This window comes from Salmo salar, chromosome 09, assembly GCF_965601325.2.
Source record: "Salmo salar chromosome 09, fSalSal1, whole genome shotgun sequence".
In the NCBI taxonomy this organism is placed as follows: domain Eukaryota; kingdom Metazoa; phylum Chordata; class Actinopteri; order Salmoniformes; family Salmonidae; genus Salmo; species Salmo salar.
Genome location: NC_138299.1, coordinates 89,139,547 through 89,163,032, shown reverse-complemented (window position 1 = coordinate 89,163,032; position 23,486 = coordinate 89,139,547). Strand labels below are relative to the sequence as shown.

Genomic DNA, 23,486 nt, shown 5'->3' with positions numbered 1-23,486 from the left:
GATGAACTGAATGGACCAGGGATGAACTGAATGGACCAGGGATGATCTGAATAGATCAGGGATGAACTGAATGGACCAGGGATTGACTGAATAGATCAGGTATGAACTGAATGGACCAGGGATGAACTGAATAGATCAGGGATAAACTGATTGGACCAGGGATGAACTGAATGGACCAGGGATGAACTGAATGGATCAGGGATGAACTGAATAGATCAGGGATGACCTGAATGGAGCAGGGATGAACTGAATAGATCAGGGATGACCTGAATGGACCAGGGATGACCTGAATGGACCAGGGATGAACTGAATAGTTCAGGGATGAACTGAATAGATCAGGGATGAACTGAATAGATCACGGATGAACTGAATGGACCAGGAATGAACTAAATAGATCAGGGATGAACTGAATGGACCAGGATGAACTGAATGGACCAGGGATGAACTGAATAGATCAGGGATGAACTGAATGGACCAGGGATGAACTGAATGGACCAGGGATGAACTGAATGGATCAGGGATGAACTGAATGGACCAGGGATTAACTGAATAGATCAGGGATGAACTGAATGGACCAGGGATGAACTGAATGGACCAGGGATGAACTGAATGGATCAGGGATGGACTGAATGGACCAGGGATTAACTGAATAGATCAGGGATGAACTGAATGGACCAGGGATGAACTGAATAGATCAGGGATGAACTGATTGGACCAGGAATGAACTGAATAGACCAGGGATGACCTGAAAAGTTCAGGGATGAACTGAATAGATCTGGGATGAACTGAATAGATCACGGATGAACTGAATGGACCAGGGATGAATTGAATAGTTCAGGGATTAACTGAATGGACCAGGGATGAACTGAATGGACCAGGGATGACCTGAATAGATCAGGGATGAACTGAATGGACCAGGAATGAACTTAATGGACCAGGGATGAACTGAATAGATCAGGGATGAACTGAATAGATCAGGGATGAACTGAATAGATCAGGTATGAACTGAATAGTTCAGTGATGAACTGAATAGACCAGGGATGAACTGAATAGATCAAGGATGAAATGAATGGATCAGGGATTAACTGAATAGATCAGGGATGATCTGAATAGATTAGTGATGAACTGAATAGATCAAGGATGAACTGAATGGATCAGAGAGTAACTGAATGGATCAGGGATGAACTGAATGGATCAGGGATGAACTGAATGGACCAGGGATGAACTGAATGGACCAGGGATGAACTGAATAGATCAGGAATGACCTGAATGGACCAGGGATGAACTGAATGGACCAGGGATGACCTTAATGGACCAGGGATGAACTTAATAGATCAGGGATGAACTGAATGGATCAGGGATGACCTGAATGGACCAGGGATGAACTGAATAGATCAGGGATGAATTGAATGGACCAGGGATGAACTGAATGGACCAGGGATAACCTGAATAGATCAGGGGTGAACTGAATGGACCAGGGATAACCTGAATAGATCAGGGATGAACTGAATAGATCAGGGATGACCTGAATGGACCAGTTATGATCTGAATAGATCAGGGATGACCTGAATGGACCAGGGAAGACCTAAATGGATCAGGGATGACCTGAATAGATCTTGGATGAACTGAATGGACCAGGGATGGACTAAATGGACCAGGGATGAACTGAATGGATCAGGGATCAACTGAATAGATCAGGGATGAACTGAATGGACCAGGGATGACCTGAATGGGCCAGGGATGAACTGAATAGATTAGGGATGAACTGAATGGACCATTGATGAACTGAATGGATCGGGGTTGGACTGAATAGATCAGGGATGAACTGAATATACCAGGGATGAACTGAATAGATCAGGGATGGACTGAATAGATCAGGGATGAACTGAATAGACCAGGTATTAACTGAATTGACCAGGGATGAACTGAATAGATCAGGGATGAACTGAATAGACCATTGATGAACTGAATAGTTCAGGGATGAACTGAATAGATCTGGGATGAACTGAATAGATCACGGATGAACTGAATGGACCAGGGATGAATTGAATAGATCAGGGATTAACTGAATGGACCAGGGATGAACTGAATGGACCAGGGATGACCTGAATAGATCAGGGATGAACTGAATGGACCAGGAATGAACTGAATGGACCAGGGATGAACTGAATAGATCAGGGATGAACTGAATAGATCAGGGATGAACTGAATAGACCAGGGATGAACTGGATAGACCAGTGATGAACTGAATAGACCAGGGATTAACTGAATGGACCAGGGATGAACTGAATAGATCACGGATGAACTGAATGGACCAGGGATGAATTGAATAGATCAGGGATGAACTGAATGGACCAGGGATGAACTGAATGGACCAGGGATGACCTGAATAGATCAGGGATGAACTGAATGGACCAGGAATGAACTTAATGGACCAGGGATGATCTGAATAGATCAGGGATGAACTGAATAGACCAGGGATGAACTGAATAGACCAGGGATTAACTGAATGGACCAGGGATGAACTGAATAGATCAGGGATGAACTGAATAGACCAGGGATGAACTGAATAGTTCAGGGATGAACTGAATAGATCAGGGATGAACTGAATAGATCACGGATGAACTGAATGGACCAGGGATGAACTGAATAGACCAGGGATGAACTGAATAGTTCAGGGATGAACTGAATAGATCTGGGATGAACTGAATAGATCACGGATGAACTGAATGGACCAGGGATGAATTGAATAGATCAGGGATGAACTGAATGGACCAGGAATGAACTTAATGGACCAGGGATGATCTGAATAGATCAGGGATGAACTGAATAGACCAGGGATGAACTGAATAGACCAGGGATTAACTGAATGGACCAGGGATGAACTGAATAGATCAGGGATGAACTGAATAGACCAGGGATGAACTGAATAGTTCAGGGATGAACTGAATAGATCAGGGATGAACTGAATAGATCACGGATGAACTGAATGGACCAGGGATGAACTGAATAGACCAGGGATGAACTGAATAGTTCAGGGATGAACTGAATAGATCTGGGATGAACTGAATAGATCACGGATGAACTGAATGGACCAGGGATGAATTGAATAGATCAGGGATTAACTGAATGGACCAGGGATGAACTGAATGGACTAGGGATGACCTGAATAGATCAGGGATGAACTGAATGGACCAGGAATGAACTTAATGGTCCAGGGACGAACTGAATAGATCAGGGATGAACTGAATAGATCAGGGATGAACTGAATAGACCAGGGATGAACTGAATGGACCAGGGATGAATTGAATAGATCAGGGATTAACTGAATGGACCAGGGATGAACTGAATGGACTAGGGATGACCTGAATAGATCAGGGATGAACTGAATGGACCAGGAATGAACTTAATGGTCCAGGGACGAACTGAATAGATCAGGGATGAACTGAATAGATCAGGGATGAACTGAATAGACCAGGGATGAACTGAATAGACCAGGGATGAACTGAACTGACCAGGGATTAACTGAATGGACCAGGGATGAACTGAATAGATCAGGGATGAACTGAATAGACCAGGGATGGACTGAATAGTTCAGGGATGAACTGAATAGATCGGGGACGAACTGAATAGATCATGGATGAACTGAATGGACCAGGGATGAACTGAATGGACCAGGATGAACTGAATGGACCAGGGATGAACTGAATAGATCAGGGATGAACTGAATGGACCAGGGATGAACTGAATGGACCAGGGATGAACTGAATAGATCAGGGATAAACTGAATGGACCAGGGATTAACTGAATAGATCAGGGATGACTGAATGGACCAGGGATGAACTGAATAGATCAGGGATGAACTGATTGGACCAGGAATGAACTGAATTGACCAGGGATGAACTGAATAGATCAGGGATGAACTGAATAGTTCAGGGATGCTCTGAATAGACCAGGGATGAACTGAATAGATCGGGGATGAACTGAATAGACCAGGGATGAACTGAATAGACCAGGGATGAACTGAATAGATCAGGGATGACCTGAATGGACCAGGGATGAACTTAATGGACCAGGGATGAACTGAATAATCAGGGATGAACTGAATGGACCAGGGATGAACTGAATGGATTAAGAAGTCATATTAAATGAAATGGTTTGAAGAGAATAAGTGATGATGGAGCAGTTAGTTGTTTGACTGACACATAGCCTGAGACAGTTTTAGTTTTACCTCTCATTATCCTCTTTCAGTCTCTCTAATTCTCTTTCTCTCTCCACCTGCTTTTGCACCTCTCCCTCCATCTTCTCTCTCTCCATTTTCATCTCTCTTTTTGTCTCCTCCATCTTGGATTTGAAGCCCAGGAGCTCCTGATACCTGGAGAACATGAAGGTGTTATGAACATTGGTATGAATTATACTTAAACAGTCATTAAGGTATCATGAATGATTTCATTTAAAAAAAATTATCAGGGTTTTTTCACAAGTCAGTGTATTCAATGGCATATGGAATTCCAATCAGACTGGTTTCATAAAGTTAACAATGTCTTATGTATACATTTTTAAATAAAGTGTTACTTGGTGTTCACTACCCTCCCTCCATCTCCCTGTTTTCTCTACCCTCCCTCCAGATCCCTGTGTTCCCTACCTTCCCTTTAGCTCCCTGTGTTCCATTCCCTCCAGATCCCTGTGTTCTCTACCTTCCCTTTAGCTCCCTGTGTTCCATTCCCTCCAGATCCCTGTGTTCCCAAACTTCCCTCCAAATCCCTGTGTTCCCTACCTTCCCTCCAGCTCCCTATGTTCCCTACCTCCCCTCCAGCTCCCTGTGTTTTCTACCTTCCCTCCAGCTCCCTGTGTTCCCTACCTACCCTCCAGCTCCCTGTGTTTTCTACCTCCCCTCCAGCTCCCTGTGTTTTCTACCTTCCCTCCAGCTCCCTGTGTTCCCTACCCACCCTCCAGCTCCCTGTGTTTTCTACCTTCCCTCCAGCTCCCTGTGTTTTCTACCTTCCCTCCAGCTCCCTGTGTTCCCTACCCACCCTCCAGCATTCACTACCTTTCAACCAGCTCCCTATGTTCCCTACCTACCCTACAGCTCCCTGGGCTCCCTACCTTCCCTCCAGCTCGCTGTGCTCCCTACCTCCCCTCCAGATCCCTGTGTTCCCAACCTTCTCTCCAGCTCCCTGTGTTCCCTACCTCTCCTCCAGATCCCTGTGTTCCCTACCTTCCCTCCAGATCCCTGTGTTCCCTACCTCCCCTCCAGATCCCTGTGTTCCCTACCTTCCCTCCAGATCCCTGTGTTCCCTACCTTCCCTCCAGATCTCTGTGTTCCCAACCTTCCCTCCAGCTCCCTGTGTTCCCTACCTTCCCTCCAGATCCCTGTGTTCCCAACCTTCCCTCCAGCTCCCTGTGTTCCCTACCTTCCCTCCAGATCCCTGTGTTCCCAACCTTCCCTCCAGCTCCCTGTGTTCCCTACCTTCCCTCCAGATCCCTGTGTTCCCAACCTTCCCTCCAGCTCCCTGTGTTCCCTACCGTCCCTCCAGATCCCTGTGTTCCCAACCTTCCCTCCAGCTCCCTGTGTTCCCTACCTTCCTTCCAGATCCCTGTGTTCCCAACCTTCCCTCCAGATCCCTGTGTTCCTTACCTTCCCTCCAGATCCCCGTGTTCCCAACCTTCCCTCCAGCTCCCTGTGTTCCCTACCTTCCCTCCAGATCCCTGTGTTCCCTACCTCCCCTCCAGATCCCTGTGTTCCCTACCTTCCCTCCAGATCCCTGTGTTCCCTACCTTCCCTCCAGATCCCTGTGTTGCCAACCTTCCCTCCAGCTCCCTGTGTTCCCTACCTTCCCTCCAGATCCCTGTGTTCCCAACCTTCCCTCCAGCTCCCTGTGTTCCCTACCTTCCCTCCAGATCCCTGTGTTCCCTACCTTCCCTCCAGATCCCTGTGTTCCCAACCTTCCCTCCAGCTCCCTGTGTTCTCTACCTCCCCTCCAGATCCCTGTGTTCCCTACCTCCCCTCCAGATCCCTGTGTTCCCTACCTCCCCTCCAGATCCCTGTGTTCCCTACCTCCCCTCCAGATCCCTGTGTTCCCTACCTTCCCTCCAGATCCCTGTGTTCCCTACCTTCCCTCCAGATCCCTGTGTTGCCAACCTTCCCTCCAGCTCCCTGTGTTCCCTACCTTCCCTCCAGATCCCTGTGTTCCCAACCTTCCCTCCAGCTCCCTGTGTTCCCTACCTTCCCTCCAGATCCCTGTGTTCCCAACCTTCCCTCCAGCTCCCTGTGTTCTCTACCTCCCCTCCAGATCCCTGTGTTCCCTACCTCCCCTCCAGATCCCTGTGTTCCCTACCTCCCCTCCAGATCCCTGTGTTCCCTACCTCCTCTCCAGATCCCTGTGCTCCCTACCTCCCCTCCAGATCCCTGTGTTCCCTACCTCCCCTCCAGATCCCTGTGTTCCCTACCTTCCCTCCAGCTCCCTGTGTTCCCTACCTTCCCTCCAGATCCCTGTGTTCCCTATCTCCCCTCCAGCTCCCTGTGTTCCCTACCTCCCCTCCAGATCCCTGCGTTCCCTAACTTCCCTCCAGATCCCTGTGCTCCCTACCTCCCCTCCAGATCCCTGTGTTCCCTACCTCCTCTCCAGATCCCTGTGCTCCCTACCTCCCCTCCAGATCCCTGTGTTCCCTACCTCCCCTCCAGATCCCTGTGTTCCCTACCTCCCCTCCAGGTCCTTGTGTTCTTTACCTTCCCTCCATCTCCCTGTGTTCCCTACCTTCCCTCCAGATCCCTGTGTTCCCTATCTCCCCTCCAGATCCCTGTGTTCCCTACCTTCCCTCCAGCTCCCTGTGTTCCCTACCTTCCCTCCAGATCCCTGTGCTCCCTACCTCCCCTCCAGATCCATGTGTTCCCTATCTCCCCTCCAGATCCCTGTGTTCCCTACCTTCCCTCCAGCTCCCTGTGTTCCCTACCTTCCCTCCAGATCCCTGTGCTCCCTACCTTCCCTCCAGATCCTTGTGCTGTGTCTCCAGGTTACGGTTGCTGCTCCTCAGATAGGAGTGTTTATCCAGCAGCTCCTCTAGCTCTGCCTCCTGCCTCTGCTGCAGCGCTGTCATTCGCTCCTGGTCCCTCCTCAGCCCCTCCGTCCTGACCAATGACTCCTCATGTTCCCTGGCCCACACCTTAGACTCCGCCTCCAAAGCAGCACACCTGGCCTCGCTCACGCTGCACCTCGCCAACGCTGCTGCATGCTGGAAGCTCAGGGACGCCTGTTCCACCTGGGAGAGGAGGGGGATGTTGGAAATCAAACACTGTGACACTCGGATACAGGTGACAGTATTACAGTCTCTGAAGTGGTGAGAGGCCACAGTTTCAGTATAGTAACTATATAAAACAATAGTTGCTGTATGATACCTGTAGCTGAGTGTTGAGTGTCTGCAGCTTGGTGCAGGTCTCTTGCAGGCTGATAGAGTGATGTTGCAGGGTGTTTATCTGCTCCCTCAGGTGGCTACTGGCTGCCTGGGACTGAGACAGCTGGGATAGCAATACCTCCCGCTCCGCGCCCACCGCTGCATTCTGAGGGGGAGGTGAGAAAGAGATGATTTGACTTGAGACAATTGACAATCCCATGACAAGTTGTCACAGCATATATCAGCAGATTAGAATCTGCCAGGTGAACACACACAGACACACACCTCCCTCTCCTAACCCACCGCTGCATTCTGAGAGGGAGATGAGGGGTAGGGGGTATGGCACAGCAAAAAACGTCAGGTGAACACACACACACACCTCTCTCTCCAGGTCTATCAGTCGTTCACTCATAGACCAGTCCATCTTCTCTACTCTAGCATCTGAGGTCATACAGAGGTCATGGCCCTCCTTTGGTTGGGCATCTTTAGCCTCTGGGTGCTCTAGTGTGAGTCTGTCTGAGGATGTAGCCTTCCGTATGTTAGCAGGGCTTTCTGGTGGGAAATTAGCAGAGACGGCATCTCTTTCCCACTTCTCTGAAAGGAGAAGGTGAGCGCTAACAGTCTTCAGTTCGGCCTCCACCCTCTCAAACTCCTGCTTCAGCCGTGCAGCCTCATTGGACAGTTCTTGGGACTGCACCTTCTCATTGGCTAGCTCCTGTGGGAAAAGGAAAGGGTGAAAACGGATTTCTAGGCTCAAGGCACACACACACACACACACACATATACACACACATATACACACACACACACACACACACACACACACACACACACACACACACACACACACACACACACACACACACACACACACACACACACACACACACACACACACACACACACACACACACACACACACACACACACACACCTGAGTCAGAGATCTAATTTTATTCTGGGCTTCTGTGTTCAGCTCTTTAAGCTCCTGGCTCTCGTTCTCCAGACCCTGTAGCCGAGTACCGAGCTCCTTCTCCAGGTCTTGTAATTGAGCACAGAGCTCCTTGGATTGAGACAGCTCCTGACACACATGCCTATAGAAACAGCGAGATCAACTAGGTCAGACCCATAATACGGTAATAGCTCAGAAACACACTGTATGTACATGTAAGGGGCTGTTGTGCTACCTGTATTTTAAAGTAAATATCTGTGTGTGTGTGTGTGTGTGTGTGTGTGTGTGTGTGTGTGTGTGTGTGTGTGTGTGTGTGTGTGTGTGTGTGTGTGTGTGTGTGTGTGTGTGTGTGTGTGTGTGTGTGTGTGTGTGTGTGTGTGTGTGTGTGTGTGTGTGTGTGTGTGTGTGTGTGCAGGTCCAGGGGTGTGAATCACCTGTGCCCTGTCTCCAGACTGCAGGCCCTCTGGTTGCTGTGTTCCAGGGCTGATGCTGTGCTCTGTAGCTGCTGCCTCAGCCTGGCCGCCTCCCTCTCCCTCTGCCTCTGCTCCTTCCGTTGGCTGTCCAGCTCTCCCTGACACGCCTCCTTCTCCTGCTCCAATCGTGAGGCCTCCAACAGAGCCTGGTTCCGCCCCCGGGTCAGAGACTCTACCTCTAGTGCTAACTCACGAAGCTCTGCCTCTAACTCCTCCTCATTGCGCCTTGAGGATTCCAGACTCCTCTCCTGGTGCTCTAGCTCCGCCCTCAGGGCTTGGGTTGTCAGCTCCAATTGGTCACCCTGGCAAGCAAGGTAGCGTTCAGGATCACAGTATTCAGTGACATTGTGTAATCTAGGCCTGATCTTTCTGTTGGTAGCAGTGTGTGTGTGTGTGTGTGTGTGTGTGGGTGTGTGTGTGTGTGTGTGTGTGTGTGTGTGTGTGTGTGTGTGTGTGTGTATGTGTGTGTGTGTGTGTGTGTGTGTGTGTGTGTGTGTGTGTGTGTGTGTGTGTGTGTGTGTGTGTGTGTGTGTGTGTGTGTGTGTGTGTGTGTGTGTGTGTCTGTGTGTTAAGCAGTGCATAGTGTGTGTATTGTAGCAGTGCCACCTTGCGTTGGGCAGTGCGTAGGGTGTCCACAGAGCTACGGAGGGTCTCTCTCTCTCTCTCCAGCGTGGCTCGCTCCCCCTCCAGAGTAGCGATGACCGAGGCCTGCATCAGCTGCAGCTCAACCTGGCTCCGCAGACGACATAGCTCCTCCTCCATCTGCAGGCCCTCCGCCTGCAGCACCTAACACACACCAGAGAGGAATGATGTGGAAGGGACAGAGGGATGAACCATCTGACAGACAGACTACAGTAAGGAGGACTAGGAAGACTAAGGATGGAATGAATGGACAGATGATGGTACTCTACGGAAGACTATGGATGGATGGATGGATGGATGGATGGATGGATGGATGGATGGATGGATGGATGGATGGATGGATGGATCGTGATGGGTTCCATACCTCTATCTGTCTCTTGGCCTCCGCCAGGCTCTCTGTAGCCTTCCTCAGTCTCTGGCCCTCGGCCTCCAGTAGCACCAGTCTCTGCTCAGCCTCCCAGGCTTTCCTGCTCTGTTCCACCAGCTTGGAGTGCAGGTCCTGGGCTACAGATGCCTGCCTGTCAGCCTGCTCCAGGGCATGCTGGAGCTCAGAGGCCAGGCGCTCCACGTCAGGCCCAGGGAACACACACACGTCTTTGTCCACTGACTTTTTTTCCACTGACTTTTCTTTCTCTTCATACTTTGTTTTTGGCAGTTTCTCTTCTTCAGTGGCTGGGTATGGGTCTTCTATCTCTTTCTGGTTAATGTCTGCCTTCCCGAGATCTTCTTCCTTGTCATTTTTTACATGTTTTATATCTCTTTCTCTCCCGATCTCCTTCTCACCTTCTTCTTCTCTCTTTTTAGGTTTCAGAACCTGATCCTCTACTTGCACCTCTATCTCTTCAGGATGGAGCAACTCTGCCCCAACTCCAGCTTCTCTTTGGGTTCTGATGATGTTGGCTCCCCTCTCACTGTCCAACCCTCTCCGGGCAGTACCCTCCCCTTCTCCTCTTGAGGACTCAGAACCTTGGACTCCCCTCTCTCCCCTCTCCTCATTATCTCCCCTCTCCTCCTTCTCTCCCTTCTCTCCTTCTTCCTCAATACTTTGATGCTTTGTCAACAGCAGTTCCAGGCTCTTTTTCAAAGTGGCATTTTCGTTCTTGACATTCTGAAACTGAGAGTGGAGAGGAGGGTAGACAATGACAAGAACAGTTAATGTGTCAGACGACACAGTGAGGTCACATCCAGATACATGTCAGACAACACACTGAGGTCACATCTAGATACATGTCAGACAACACAGTGAGGTCACATCTAGATACATGTCAGACAACACAGTGAGGTCACATCTAGATACATGTCAGACAACACAGTGAGGTCACATCTAGATACATGTCAGACAACACAGTGAGGTTACATCTAGATACATGTCAGACAACACAGTGAGGTCACATCTAGATACATGTCAGACAACACAGTGAGATCACATCTAGATACATGTCAGACAACACAGTGAGGTCACATCTAGATACATGTCAGACAACACAGTGAGGTTACATCTAGATACATGTCAGACAACACAGTGATGTCACATCTAGATACATGTCAGACAACACAGTGAGGTCACATCTAGATACATGTCAGACAACACAGTGAGATCACATCTAGATACATGTCAGACAACACAGTGAGGTCACATCTAGATACATGTCAGACAACACAGTGAGATCACATCTAGATACATGTCAGACAACACAGTGAGGTCACATCTAAATACATGTCAGACAACACAGTGAGATCACATCTAGATACATGTCAGACAACACAGTGAGGTCACATCTAGATACATGTCAGACAACACAGTGAGGTCACATCTAGATACATGTCAGACAACACAGTGAGTTCACATCTAGATACATGTCAGACAACACAGTGAGGTCACATCTAGATACATGTCAGACAACACAGTGAGGTCACATCTAGATACATGTCAGACAACACAGTGAGGTTACATCTAGATACATGTCAGACCACACAGTGAGGTTACATCTAGTTACATGTCAGTGTAACGGTTTAGTGAACCACACCCCCGTGATGAGTAACGTTCTCTTAGACCTGAAGACTTTTGTTTGCCTCCTAGGCTTTAGCTCAGAGGGTTAACACATACTTGTCCAAACCCAGTCGGTCACATCAGCTCACCTCTCTTAGTGTATTCTGATGTTCTGCCTCCAGACAGGCCAGCTCCTCCCTCACCTCCGGCAAATCAGCTTGCTGCAAAATACAGCAGACAGTTGGATCCTCCAATAGCAATACCCTTAGCCTGGACACTAATACATGTACTTGGCAAGCCAAAAGGTTCCCTGTGTAGATGCTCATTCTTCTCAAGGTTCATTTTCCTTGCTACTGTTGCCTTTGCCAGCCCTCTGGAGGTTTACTCTAGACTCATTCTATTTTGATTGATTGATTGATTGATTGATTGATTGATTGATTGACACTTACCCTCTGACCCCTGACCTCCTGTTCAGACTGCAGGTCCTCCAGACGTCTCCTCAGCTCGGCATTCTCATTTTCAGCTCCCAGAAGTCTCAGTGACGACGCCTCACCCACCTCCACACTCAGAGGCTTCAGATCTGACGGGGGGGGGGGGGGGGGGGGACGGGTGGACGGGTGGACGGGTGGACGGGGGACGGGGGGACGGGTGGAGAGATATATAATTGCATTGCTTTGGCAACAGTGGTAACCATTCATGCCATTAAAGCTTATTTGAATTTGAATTAGAGAGGAGGGGTAGTTGACAACAATTTAACTGAAAAGACACACAACAGACAGGCAGACTGACTGACCTATATCTTCTCTTAGCTCCTCTCTTAGCCCAGCCTCCTCGTCAGACTCCACCTCTGATTGGTGGAAATGTCGAGCCGCTGTCATCGTGCCTGTATTGTTGTTGTTATGTCTAAGCACCTGTCTAAGCTCCGCCTCCAGGCCCATGTTCATCTCTAACAGCTCATCGACCCTCTGCCTCTCAGTGTCCTGCTCCTACACACACCAGCAAATTAGTGAAAATGTCTATGTGAGCCCAACCAGCAGATGCCAAATTCCTTACTTGTGATTCACAAACATGTTTGGTTAATACACACACACACATTACCACATACACATTACCATCATTACCTACCCCTTCCAGGTCTATGAGTCTCTGTCGCAGCAGCAGATTGTCCCTCTCCAGCTCCCGTAGGCTGGAGCAGCGTTGCCGTGTGTCTGCCAGCTGCTCCTCCAGCAGGACCCGAGTCTCCTGCAGCGCCACACACAGCTGCTGCTGCTCCTACAGGGGGTTGCACACAGAGACAGGGGACAGAGACACAGAGAGAGACAGAGAGAGACATGGACAGAGACACAAAGAAAGACAGGGGATAGAGACAGAGAGAGAGACAAAGACAGAAACACAGCCAGAGAGAGAGAGAGAGAAGGACAGAGACACAAAGAAAGACATATGATAGAGACAGAGAGAGACAAGGACAGAGACACAGAGAGAGATGGGGCATGGAGACAGAGACAGGGACAGGGGATAGAGACAGAGACAGGAACAGAGACAGAGAGAGAGACAAAGACAGAGACACAAAGAAAGACAAGGGATAGAGACAGAGAGAGAGACATATTGTAGAGAGGGGACCATCAGGTACTAATGGCCTGGTACTCAGCGCTCCATTGTCCCTCCATCAGGTCCTAATGGCCTGGTATTCAGGGCGCTATTGTCCCTCCATCAGGTCCTAATGGCTTGATATTCAGGTCTCTATTGTCCCTCCATCAGGTCCTAATGGCCTGGTACTGAGGGATCTATTGTCCCTCCATCGGGTCCTAATGGCCTGGTACTCAGGGCTCTATTATCCCTCCATCAGGTCCTAATGGCCTGGTATTCAGGGCTCTATTGTCCCTCCATCACGTCCTAATGGCCTGGTACTCAGGGCTCTATTGTCCCTCTAACCACTCTGACATCAATGCAAATGCATCAAAATCACATCAAACACTTATCAAAACAGTAGGCCTATCATACTTTTAAAACTCAACTCACTGTGATTCATCAATTTGAAGACAGAAGTTCAACAGCAGGTTGAAATAGTGTAAAACATGGTTGTTGTGGATGTTGTTTCAAAGCCAACACAACAAAATGGACAGCGCTTTCTATTGTGATGATTCATTCAAAACATCCATATACATATTAGAGCTCATGCATATGCATAAGGTTATGATCCCAAGCCCGAAAAAAATAACTGAATTAAATTGCTACAATACATAGCCTACCGCATATTACTGTATTATTATGCGTACTGGATGGACTGATTACCTTGTGCTGCGCTCCCAAATGCATATCCATGATTCTGGGGGAGAATGTATAGCCCTAGGCGATGCTGTTGGTTCATTGATTGTGCAGGACGGTTTACCTACAATTAGTGAATTTATATTTGATTTTGAATAGCCTAGTAATAGAGAATCTTTTATATTTTCATACTTAATTGGTTGAGCTATACAGAATATCTTACCACCATGCGTTTCCATCTCCTACTCTCTCTACTTTATTCCTTTCTCGAGCACTCAGACGCGTGGTCAACCGTTTAGTGAAATATGTTTTGTTACTATCGATGTTCCTGAACATATTTCACTTAGTTTCCCAAATGAAGCACTGTGTAGTTGCAGGAACAAGGATGGAGAGCCCATGGCATACAGAGTTTGGGCGAAATATCACCTGTCGGGCAGCGAGAGCAGGCTCCTCAAACAGGAATATCACCTGTCGGGCAGCGAGAGCAGGCTCCTCAAACAGGAATATCACCTGTCGGGCAGCGAGAGCAGGCTCCTCAAACAGGAATATCACCTGTCGGGCAGCGAGAGCAGGCTCCTCAAACAGGAATATCACCTGTCGGACAGTGAGAGCATGCTCCTCAAACAGGAATATCACCTGTCGGACAGCGAGAGCATGCTCCTCAAATAGGAATATCACCTGTCGGACAGTGAGAGCATGCTCCTCAAACAGGAATATCACCTGTCGGGCAGCGAGAGCAGGCTCCTCAAACAGGAATATCACCTGTCGGACAGTGAGAGCATGCTCCTCAAACAGGAATATCAAATGTCGGGCAGCGAGAGCATGCTCCTCAAACAGGAATATCACCTGTCGGGCAGCGAGAGCAGGCTCCTCAAACAGGAATATCACCTGTCGGACAGCGAGAGCATGCTCCTCAAACAGGAATATCACCTGTCGGGCAGCGAGAGCATGCTCCTCAAACAGGAATATCACCTGTCATGCAGCGAGAGCATGCTCCTCAAACAGGAATATCACCTGTCGGGCAGCGAGAGCATACTCCTCAAACAGGAATATCACCTGTCGTGCAGCGAGAGCATGCTCCTCAAATAGGAATATCACCTGTCGGGCAGCGAGAGCATGCTCCTCAAACAGGAATATCACCTGTCGGGCAGCGAGAGCATGCTCCTCAAACAGGAATATCACCTGTCGTGCAGCGAGAGCATGCTCCTCAAACAGGAATATCACCTGTCGTGCAGCGAGAGCATGCTCCTCAAACAGGAATATCACCTGTCGGGCAGCGAGAGCATGCTCCTCAAACAGGAATATCACCTGTCGGGCAGCGAGAGCATGCTCCTCAAACAGGAATATCACCTGTCGGGCAGCGAGAGCATGCTCCTCAAACAGGAATATCACCTGTCGGGCAGCGAGAGCATGCTCCTCAAACAGGAATATCACCTGTCGGGCAGCGAGAGCAGGCTCCTGAAACAGGAATATCACCTGTCGGGCAGCGAGAGCATGCTCCTCAAACAGGAATATCACCTGTCGGGCAGCGAGAGCATGCTCCTCAAACAGGAATATCACCTGTCGGGCAGCGAGAGAATGCTCCTCAAACAGGAATATCACCTGTCGGGCAGCGAGAGCATGCTCCTCAAACTGTGGTTGATGCGTGGAGTGAAATAAGTGTTTGTATTTATTTCTCAACTGCTCATATTAAGCACAGCTCCGTAACCGAAGTATCCTACAAAATGGACCGGCGGGAAAGTGCGCGGCCTCCATTCCCTACTCGAGTGCATGCAGATAGCGTATTTTTCCCCCTGCCCCTGTTCCTACGAATCCTACCTAATTGATTACTAGATTTAATTGAGAATAGTCTGATGGGTGAAAATATGATCACTTGATGAGAAAACATCTGTGCAGCCTGAGGCAAGGAACAGAGCCCAAGTTGTTTTTGCGACTTTCTCAAATCATCAACAGTCTATAGTGGCATCATGCAGCCCATATATGTTTTTATTTCTAAGACATTCTAAGATGTGTTTAATTCACAACTGAAGTTGCCAAATAGTTCTAAATCTAGCATATAGGTTTCAAATGATCACTTTTAAACTCAACATAGCCATTTCATGTGCGCACTCGCCCCATAATGGCAAAAATATCCTTTCTATTTTATTCAGCTAACTTCAATTATATTCTTCTTACTATAAAATCATATAAAATAAAATAATTGCTCGGGACTTATAAGCATATCTTGTCAGCTAAATGAACAAGCCTACAGCCTATGTCATGGCGCATAGCCAGATAACATAGGCAGACAGTAGGGCAACTCTTATTCTGTTCTTCTGAAATACATTTTCATCATATCATAATGTTTCTTTAGACCTGATTAAAATAAATCATGGATTTATTGGGATGGTGTAGGTTAAATTGATGAATTATACTTTTTTAATGTAGACGTTCCAAAGGCATGCATCAGCAGCTTGTTGGAGGCCTGGAGACGCTTAACATGTTTGTGTTAATTAACCGTCAATTACCGTGAGACCAGCAGACTTTTACCTGACAATAACCGGCTGACTAAATGTCCTGCCCGCCGCAGCCCTACTAGCACCTACAGTACCTAGCACCTATACTACATGTAGAAACTGCAACAGTGTCATCAATATTGAGGGAGATCACCCACTGTAAGCCCATCTGCAAACACAGAGGGGAAGTAGCTTGGGAAGGGGCTAAGGGTTGTTTTTGGAATGGGCCAACCATCAGCTGTGTGGCTACAGTTGACAGTAGAGTTGGTGTGGTGTGGTACCTTCAATTGTGTCTGTCAACAGTGTGTTGTGTATTGGTGGCGATACCTTCAGTAGTGTCTCTGTGTACTAAACAGTGTGGTGTATTGGTGGCGATACCTTCAATAGTGTCTCTGTGTACTAAACAGTGTGTGGTGTATTGGTGGCGATACCTTCAGTAGTGTCTCTGTGTACTAAACAGTGTGGTGTATTGGTGGCGATACCTTCAATAGTGTCTCTGTGTACTAAACAGTGTGTGGTGTATTGGTGGCGATACCTTCAGTAGTGTCTCTGTGTACTAAACAGTGTGTGGTGTATTGGTGGCGATACCTTCAATAGTGTCTCTGTGTACTAAACAGTGTGTGGTGTATTGGTGGCGATACCTTCAGTAGTGTCTCTGTGTACTAAACAGTGTGGTGTATTGGTGGCGATACCTTCAATAGTGTCTCTGTGTACTAAACAGTGTGTGGTGTATTGGTGGCGATACCTTCAATAGTGTCTCTGTGTACTAAACAGTGTGTGGTGTATAGGTGGCGATACCTTCAATAGTGTCTCTGTGTACTAAACAGTGTGTGGTGTATTGGTGGCGATACCTTCAGTAGTGTCTCTGTGTACTAAACAGTGTGTGGTGTATTGGTGGCGATACCTTCAGTAGTGTCTCTGTGTACTAAACAGTGTGTGGTGTATAGGTGGAGATACCTTCAATAGTGTCTCTGTGTACTGAACAGTGTGTGGTGTATAGGTGGAGATACCTTCAATAGTGTCTCTGTGTACTAAACAGTGTGTGGTGTATAAGTGGAGATACCTTCAATAGTGTCTCTGTGTACTGAACAGTGTGTGGTGTATAGGTGGAGATACCTTCAATAGTGTCTCTGTGTACTAAACAGTGTGTGGTGTATAAGTGGAGATACCTTCAATAGTGTCTCTGTGTACTAAACAGTGTGTGGTGTATAGGTGGAGATACCTTCAATAGTGTCTCTGTGTACTAAACAGTGTGTGGTGTATTGGTGGAGATACCTTCAATAGTGTCTCTGTGTACTAAACAGTGTGTGGTGTATAGGTGGAGATACCTTCAGTTGTGTGCGAGTGACTTCCAGGCTGCGTAGTCTATGAGTGCAGCTCTGTAGTTCTGTATGCAGCTGCTCGGCTCTGCCTGCACGGTCACGAAGACAGTCCAGCTCGTCACGCAACGCACGCATTCCCCGCACCTCACCTTGAAGACTGCGGTTCTGCCCAACACACACAAGATGGAGGTGAGTTCAGAGGAGGACAAAAGTAGTGTAACGTTCCGGTACAGTTACTGGTAGTGCTGCTACAGAAAATCTTGCCTCTTTCTGAAGTTTCTTCAACTGCTCCTCCATAGTTTGAACTTCCTGCTTGTAGTCCAATAGTTGATCTCCTTTGTCTTCCCTATAGAAACAGATGTCATTATTTCAATAGTATTGTGCTACTAAACTACAGACACCTCTTACAAAATAGTCCTCTTCCAATTTAAAAACCTTTAACACACACACACACACAAACTTGCCTTTGTCTTCCCTAGAAATGGACAACATAGTTCTAACAGTTACCAGACATCTCTCAAAGAAAAGTCTTCCTCCAACTTAAAACCTTTTTGATGCACACAAGGACATGACCGTCTCACACACAAGCATACACACACACATGTCTTACAGTTCTTGTCTGAGGAATCGTAGTTTGGCCCTGCTGTCTGCTAGCTGGACAGCCAGACTCTGGGGCAGCTCCTCAGTGTGACCACCTGGGGGCGCCATGAGCGACTCAGCCTGCTGGACCTCGCTCGTCAAACACAACTCTGCTATCCTCTGGGGAGGGGGGGGGGGGGGGGGGGGGGTAGCAAGAGGTGACAGGTAGGTGATTAAATCAGGACCAGGTTCTGTGTGAATCTGTGAGTGTAAGAAACCCTTAGAGCTTTTTAAATCAAGTTTGACACAGTGACGCTTTCACTGGGAATACACTCTCCTATAGGAGGCTGAATGGCTGAAAAGCCTGGTTTTGTAATTAAATTCCTCTTCTGTTGTTCTGGACATTATGTGTGTGTACCTCCAGGTGTGTGTCTCTCTGTGCCAGCAGGCCTTGGATCTGTCTGGCCATGGAGCCAAACAGCACCTGTAGCTCCACCTCTTCCAGCCCTCCCAGCTCCTCCCACTGCAGCGGCAGAACCGCTCTGGGGTCCTGGGTCACCTGCAGGAACAACACTTTCTTACCTCACTATGGTAATAACGGTATTTGACTGAGCATTCCGGGACAAAATGGCTGACTTGTGGTGAACGTTAATGGTGGATATGGGTAGAAGAGTAGGGAACTGAACCGACCTCCTGGATACAGTTGGCAATGGCAGTTTGAGTCTCGATGTCCAGCGTCTGGATTTGCTGTATGAATGTTTCCTTCCTCTCACACTGTTGCTGACCAACAATTAGTAGTCAGTAAGGTTGGTAAAGTTACAATTGCAGTGTGTGTGTGTGTGTGTGTGTGTGTGTGTGTGTGTGTGTGTGTGTGTGTGTGTGTGTGTGTGTGTGTGTGTGAGAGAGAGAGAGAGACATCACCTGTATCGCACATCCCAGTAAAAGCAGTAGCAATCTCCTCAACTCTTCCAACGCTGCCTCTGCAAGTTACAGCTCTTATGACTATCTTGTTCCCATCACACTCTCATAGACAACATAGAAGGCCAATCAGAGATACTGTACTTTTTACTGGCTCTTTTTACCTGTTAGGGGATCTTGCCCCAAAATGGCAGTGTTTGGAAGAGGCATCAGAATCAGCTGCTGTAGGTCATCCTATAGACAGAATGACAGGGTTTGAGCAAAGAGAGAGCTTGAAGGGATAAAAATATTGATTGATTGTAATTTCCCTAACCACATTGCAGTTGATACTCAAATCAACATTGAAATTACAAAACCTTCCACTAGCATCCTGTTGGCCAGTTCAGATTAAAATAGAAACACAGACGACGTTAGTGGGGAAAGTAGGGCTACTTGTTCACGTCTGTTCTACGTAGTACAATGGCTATATTTGGTTCTCAGACACAAGCCCTGGTAGAGAGAAATTAGGCTGCAGAGTGACCATATGCAGATGGTGTTTTAAGGTTCCACAACACAAAGCAAAAAGTGAAACCACAAGAAATAAAATTACATTGTAGGACCACCAGACATGATGGAATTGTTGTCATGACAAACAGTCCTGTCAATAAATTGTATCCAAAATATTTCTGAATATTCCCTGAATATTCCTTGAAACTCACTGGTGTCCCTCCCATGATGAGCAACTGTTCAGAGGGTTTGAATGACTTATAAAAAAGCAGGAACTGAAACAGCGAAGACTCATGTTTTTGTGTGTTTAATGCATTGTATCGGACTTAAGTTCATTTCTCAGAGAGATTTGACTGGATGTCTCCCTAGGCTTAAGTCTGGACCTTGTACAGTAAATTGCTCTGACTAAGACACGATTGTGTATCAAACACGACACAAATACCAATACCTGGTAGAAGGCCCTGAGGTGTCGGTTGAGGATGGAGAAGTTCTGGACTCTGAGAATCTGGTCGTCTCTTCCACTGCGGTACAAATGCTCCAGCTTGGGGTTGGGGTCTCTGGGAATGACAGACAGACAGACAGACAGACAGACAGACAGACAGACAGACAGACAGACAGACAGACAGACAGACAGACAGACAGACAGACAGACAGACAGACAGACAGACAGACAGACAGACAGACAGACAGACAGACAGACAGACAGACAGACAGACAGACAGACAGACAGACAGACAGACAGACAGACGAAGGTGAAAGGCACGGCTTATTTAATACAACAGCCGGCGTGGGGCTTGAGCCAGTGTGCTCTACTACCTCTGCCATAAAAGCCCTCACCTCTTGGCAGAGAGGTGAGGGCTCACCTGCAACCCGGTATTTCACTAGCTATAATACCTTTGATCGGGTAAAGTAAAAAATTTATTTAATTGAATTCTTCAGTACACATTCCTTTAGCCATAACATTAGGAGCATCTGCAAAGGTGTGAACTTACATGATCCTCATGACCTCGTTGAGAAAGATCCCATTGGTCAGCCTCAGGTAGCGGTCATGGGAATTCTGGGACTTGTAGTTCACGTCCATGTACTGGTTGTAGAGCATGACGTTGTCCTCCCTGTCCACTACACCATCAAAGAGCTGTACCTGAGGGAGGGTGGATCCTATTAAGAGCTCAATTCAATCCGTAGAGCTGAAGATCCGCTTTATAGCGCGATTGACAATTAAAGGCAATGTTCCCACAATCGCGGATACTGCATTCACGGTAAACGCTGCATACATTGGCTCAATCTTAAATTAGGGTTTGGCCGGGGTAGGCTGTCATTCTAAATAAGAATTTGTTCTTAACTGACTTGCCTAGTTAAATAAAGGTGAAATAAAATAAATAAGGGGGTTTTGCTGCTAACAGAGAAAACTGTTATCTAGAATCTGTGGTGTAGATCAATGAAAGCAGAGATGGTCATATTTTACTTAGAAAAAAACAGGAAAGGGAATAGGAAGTGACTGCTATAAGGAAAAACAACAAGAAACATTCTAAGAGCCAGGGTATAGAAAGCGACAGCTATAAGGAAAAACAACAAGATACATTCTAAGAGCCAGGGTATAGAAAGCGACAGCTATAAGGAAAAACAACAAGATACATTCTAAGAGCCAGGGTATCAGAAGTGACTGCTATAAGGAAAAACAACAAGAGACATTCTAAGAGCCAGGGTATAGAAAGCGACAGCTATAAGGAAAAACAACAAGATACATTCTAAGAGCCAGGGTATCAGAAGTGACTGCTATAAGGAAAAACAACAAGAGACATTCTAAGAGCCAGGGTATAGAAAGCGACAGCTATAAGGAAAAACAACAAGATACATTCTAAGAGCCAGGGTATCAGAAGTGACTGCTATAAGGAAAAACAACAAGAGACATTCTAAGAGCCAGGGTATCAGAAGTGACTGCTATAAGGAAAAACAACAAGAGACATTCTAAGAGCCAGGGTATCAGAAGTGACTGCTATAAGGAAAAACAACAAGAGACATTCTAAGAGCCAGGGTATCAGAAGTGACTGCTATAAGGAAAAACAACAAGAGACATTCTAAGAGCCAGGGTATCAGAAGTGACTGCTATAAGGAAAAACAACAAGAGACATTCTAAGAGCCAGGGTATAGGAAGTTGTGAAAAGGAGAAGTTAGAGAGCTAAGTGTTGTTTGCTGTCCTTTTCATGTGACAAACGTTTTGACAAGCATTTGCATCTGATTCAAGTTCAACTCAATCATGTTTGTTATAACTCCTGTAAATAAAGAGCAATAAATGAATCATAAAATGGCATAATCTGATGTGAGAAAAAAATATTATTTACAGGTTGTTTATGTACAGGATTTGAGTGTGTTGATACTCCATAAATTTAAAACAACAGCAATAGGCTATGTGTTTTTAGGTTTTATTAAAGACTATTCATTATCATGAATATCTAGGCCTACTACTATAGAATCTTAAAGTGATTTAAATAAGCTTTCAAACATACCCAAGTCACCAACGCACTTTCCATGAATTCTTCTAGAAATGCCATTATGTTAGAGTCCATGGTGTCGCATAATAAAGAATTTACAAACTTCTATAAAAATATAAATAAAATATATCCTACATTAAAGCAATTTTACTAAAAAGTTAAAAAAGAATCCATCTTGCGTTAAATCAAGTGGTTTGACATTTCTGTTCCCCTCTTCTCCTCTTTCTTCCTCTATCTCACTTTTTCAGTTAGTGCTGGTGGTGATTACCGTTCTCCTAGCAGCAGGACATTAAAGCTGGCACGATCGCAGATTTCTTTTTAGAAATAAGAGTCACCCTGCAAAGACATGCTAAACTTTGGGAATATCTAGTGCAGTAGAACTGTTTTTCACAGAACTACAACCACCTTAGAAAAAAAAGATTGATCATTTGACATATTCCATTTTTGATATTGTATTATTTATGACAGAATTGATTTTAAAAGTTTACACAAATAGTGGTATGTGTAGGCTATATTTAAATGAATATACTTTCAATAAATTACAAATATACAGTGCTTTGGGAATTATTCAGCCCCTCTTGACTTTTTCAACATTTTGTTACGTTACAGCCTTATTCTAAAATGTATAAAAAAATAATATCCTGAGCAATCTACACACAATACCCCATAATGACAAAGCAAAAACATAATACAGAAGTATTCAGACCCTTTGCTATGAGACTCAAAATTGAGCTCAGGTGCATCCTGTTTCCATTGATCATCCTTGAGATGTTTCTACAACTTGATTGGAATCCACCTGTGGTAAATTCAATTGATTGAACATGATTTGGAAAGGCACACACCTGTCTATATAAGGTCCCACAGTTGACAGTGCATGTCAGAGCAAAAACCAAGCCATAAGGTTAAATATATTGTCTGTAGAGGTGCGAGACAGGATTGTGTCGAAGCACAGATCTGGGGAAGAGTACCAAAAAATGTCTACAGCATTGAAGGTCCCCAAGAACACAGTGGGCTCCATCATTCTTAAATGGAAGAAGTTTGGAACCACAAAGACTCTTTCTATAGCTGGCCGCCTGAACAAACTGAGCAATCGGGGGAGAAGGGCCTTGGTCAAGGAGGTGACCAAGAACCCGATGGTCACTCTGACAGAGCTCCAGAGTTCCTCTGTGGAGATGGGAGAACCTTCCAGAAGGACAACCATCTCTACAGCACTCCAACAATCAGGCCTTTATGGTAGAGTGGCCAGACTGAAGCCACTCCTCCATAAAAGGCACATGACAGCCCGCTTGGAGTTTGCCAAAAGGCACCTAAAGGACTCTCAGACCATTAGAAACAAGATTCTCTCGTCTGATGAAACCAAGATTGAACTATTTTCCTTAATGCCAAGCGTCACATCTGGATGAAACCTAGCACCATCCCTACGGTGAAGCATGGTGTTGGCAGCATCATGAGGTGGGGATGTTTTTCAGCGGCAGAGACT

General features: G+C 46.7%; 1 protein-coding gene across 3 annotated transcripts in view; it reads right to left on the bottom strand.

The window, feature by feature from the left end:
• LOC106612079 (uncharacterized) overlaps positions 1 to 22,271 on the bottom strand; it is a 135,430-nt gene extending 113,159 nt beyond the window's left edge. The window contains exons 1-22 of one of the 3 annotated variants that reach the window (XM_045724135.2): positions 22,022 to 22,271; positions 20,507 to 20,655; positions 19,963 to 20,071; positions 19,193 to 19,262; positions 19,032 to 19,090; positions 18,801 to 18,890; positions 18,529 to 18,669; positions 18,142 to 18,290; positions 17,796 to 17,877; positions 17,538 to 17,696; positions 12,575 to 12,721; positions 12,243 to 12,435; positions 11,899 to 12,029; positions 11,599 to 11,670; positions 9,824 to 10,573; positions 9,424 to 9,603; positions 8,779 to 9,119; positions 8,327 to 8,486; positions 7,772 to 8,107; positions 7,397 to 7,558; positions 6,983 to 7,260; positions 4,232 to 4,375 (exon numbers count right to left, since the gene is read on the bottom strand). In XM_045724135.2, coding sequence (XP_045580091.1) covers positions 4,232 to 4,375; positions 6,983 to 7,260; positions 7,397 to 7,558; positions 7,772 to 8,107; positions 8,327 to 8,486; positions 8,779 to 9,119; positions 9,424 to 9,603; positions 9,824 to 10,573; positions 11,599 to 11,670; positions 11,899 to 12,029; positions 12,243 to 12,435; positions 12,575 to 12,721; positions 17,538 to 17,696; positions 17,796 to 17,877; positions 18,142 to 18,290; positions 18,529 to 18,669; positions 18,801 to 18,890; positions 19,032 to 19,090; positions 19,193 to 19,262; positions 19,963 to 20,071; positions 20,507 to 20,655; positions 22,022 to 22,081 — 3,962 coding nt within the window. In that variant the 5' untranslated portion in view covers positions 22,082 to 22,271. The remainder of the gene's footprint in view (positions 1 to 4,231; positions 4,376 to 6,982; positions 7,261 to 7,396; positions 7,559 to 7,771; positions 8,108 to 8,326; positions 8,487 to 8,778; positions 9,120 to 9,423; positions 9,604 to 9,823; positions 10,574 to 11,598; positions 11,671 to 11,898; positions 12,030 to 12,242; positions 12,436 to 12,574; positions 12,722 to 17,537; positions 17,697 to 17,795; positions 17,878 to 18,141; positions 18,291 to 18,528; positions 18,670 to 18,800; positions 18,891 to 19,031; positions 19,091 to 19,192; positions 19,263 to 19,962; positions 20,072 to 20,506; positions 20,656 to 22,021) is intronic. The other 2 variants (XM_045724136.2, XM_045724137.2) reach the window with 2 other exon arrangements.
• Between the last annotated feature and the right edge of the window lie 1,215 nt (positions 22,272 to 23,486).